This window comes from Lineus longissimus, chromosome 11 (genome assembly GCF_910592395.1).
Source record: "Lineus longissimus chromosome 11, tnLinLong1.2, whole genome shotgun sequence".
NCBI classification, from domain to species: domain Eukaryota; kingdom Metazoa; phylum Nemertea; class Pilidiophora; order Heteronemertea; family Lineidae; genus Lineus; species Lineus longissimus.
Window position 1 is genome coordinate 4,242,673 of NC_088318.1, and position 2,657 is coordinate 4,245,329.

The 2,657-nt window shown below is 46.0% G+C and overlaps 1 protein-coding gene across 1 annotated transcript; it reads left to right on the forward strand.

Moving 5' to 3' along the window:
- Nucleotides 1–1,607: 1,607 nt before the first annotated feature.
- LOC135496055 (histamine H2 receptor-like) lies at nucleotides 1,608–2,657 on the forward strand. The gene has a single exon (XM_064785164.1). It carries the CDS (start codon nucleotides 1,608–1,610, stop codon nucleotides 2,655–2,657), a length of 1,050 nt encoding a protein of 349 aa, XP_064641234.1.

The following is a 2,657-nucleotide window of genomic DNA, read 5'->3' on the forward strand; positions in this document are numbered from 1 at the left end:
GTTTGTCTCATTGTAAACGAGACCATAATATTGAACTGTGCTATAATTACGCGCTTCCCTCCAATTGTCTATAGAGTGACATGGAATGCAATCAAATTGTCAATATAACAGTTATCTAATTGCTCTGCGCTTACAATTTCCTTATTCCCAGTCACTTTTCACACAAAGGTCAACAGCTCATTGTTTGTGCCATCACTTCTCGGACATAGACTCCCGGGTCAGTCCATTGCGTCATCCCAATTGGACCTCCTTTTGGGTGAGATATGAGGCCGGTCCTCTGCGTCCGGAGTGTACTGGGAGAAGGCGAGAACTCGACGATGCCATGTCCCTCAGTGAAAGTCCCATTACTGAGCATCGGCTTAAAATCGCAAAAACGACGTACATCCTTCTTTCGACGCATGTATGTCCTTTTTGCGACGGTCCTTCGTCTTTAAATTGGGATGTGTCGTGATGTGGTACATTCTTAACATTCCTTTTTTATTGCTTGGCGTGACAGATTTTAAGGTATGACTCTATAGAGACCCATGAACGACGATACCTCTGAGATAAAACGCGCATGAAAGAAACATCCCCGGGACACTGTATCCTAGGACATTCAAAACTGTTACACCGGCCACAGTAGAGAATAAGATGTCCTGAGATATCATACGGACCATCTTAACTCGTCAAGTGTTCGACATCGCAAGCTGAGATTGCTCTTCCTGTGTTCTAGTTAGCGATACAAACCACAGAAAGCCTGGATGGGTGTTCTCAGAAGGATGATTCTACCGTCGCGTCGAGCCAATCATGTCTGTCGGACGTAACAACAGACGTCCTGCGACACAACAAGGAAGTCCTCACATTTGCCATATAAATAACTCAAGTTTTGACAAAAACAATTACACAATTAGTTGGGAATTCATGATATTGCGTTATAATATTTGCACGAATGCAATCATTTTGTCTTGGGAACGAACATGTGGGTTGGTTGTGTGTTTGTCCACAACCACAAGCTCAGTGTAATATCGATACGACATCAGATAAGCAAACCCTAATTTGGAAAGAATGTTCGGATTTGTGTGAATATCACGATATTAGAAACAATATGATTAAACAATAGACATTGATTGTCCAACATTGATTGACTAGCGTGATGTGCAAAAGCGATACTGGACGTTACTTTATGCCGAGTGGAGTTGCTTGTCCGATAGAGACAAGAGTGGTCTTCCCCTCGAATTAGAAGTTTACACTCCGGACGCAGTGGATCAACCGCATCACTCGCACTCGGAAGACTATATTTATGAGAACGAATGGACTGTCTCGCGAGTATACAGAAGTATGGCTTGTTGGATACTGAACATATGGGTGGTTCTGATTCAATCTTTTGGACAACCGACGTGTCTTGTCACAATAAATAGGAACGAATTTGTGTCCGTCTTTGGTGCACGTTTAATAGACTTTCAGGACTTTCACATCATAAGACAGTAGGTTGACAAAGTTGCTTCGACCCAACGTCGTCACAAGACACGGTCAGAGCTTGTCTTAGGAATGTGACTGTAAGGCGTATTCCGGTTGTACCGAATTCAGGTACCATGATAATCACTCGAGACGAACGTTTTGATGGCACAATGGAACCAGGTGGTCGTGAGGAAGACAGCGGCCTGGCGCTAGGATGTGAACCGGCGTTCGTGGATCGAGAATGGTACACTGTGAGCGCGACCATGGAACTTATTCTCATGGCTGTCACAATCGTTGCTAATGTCTTCGTCATCTTCGCCGTCCTGAGGCACAAAAAGCTCATGACGGCGACCAATTATTTCGTCCTTAGCCTGAGCGTGGCGGATCTATTCGTTGGTCTGGCCATGCCTTTGGATGCGGCGACGCACATTTACCCACCCCTGATTCAAAGCAGATACGTCTGTTTGGTTCGATATTCGTTGATTTATATGGCGTGCGGTGCCTCTGTGACGAGTATGCTTTGGATTGCCGTAGACAGATATGTCGCTGTGACTTACTCATTGCGTTACCCAAGCATCATGACTTCCGAGCGGGCTAGTCTCGCAATCATCTTGATATGGATTGTCAACATCTTTGCTGGGTTTCTCCCGCTTCTGGGCCTGAATAGGTGGAGAAAAGGTGCGGCCTGCTCATTGGAATGCACCCTCGATCCCGAATACATTTTCAGTTGTTTTGTTTACACGTTCGTCTGCGGAATTGTAATGGCGTTCATACATTTTATGATCTTCCACAAAGCCCTTGGACAGAACCGCCGAATCTCCGCGCAGCACAACGCCACGGGGCCAGCACGCGTGGGAGGGAGAATCATGAAATCAATCTGGACACTTGTCATCATACTTGGGACATACATGGTCTGTTGGCTGCCAATGGAACTGATTGTGATCAGTCAGTTTTTTCATTACAACCCCTCAGTCTCCATGTACAAGACTGCAGCCCTATTTCTTGGCGTTCTCAACAGTTGCCTGAACCCTTTCATATACGGTTGGAGGAACCGCGAGCTCAGGAATGTGTTCTGGGTGTACCTCAAAGGCCGCCGGGCGTCGTCTGAATCTACAACATCTCGTCTGTCCACTGTCACATCTCGCGTGGAGGCGGGCGAAGTGACGGAAATATCCGAGCCACCAAGGACATTTGAAAATGATGTGACATTTCCTGACTGA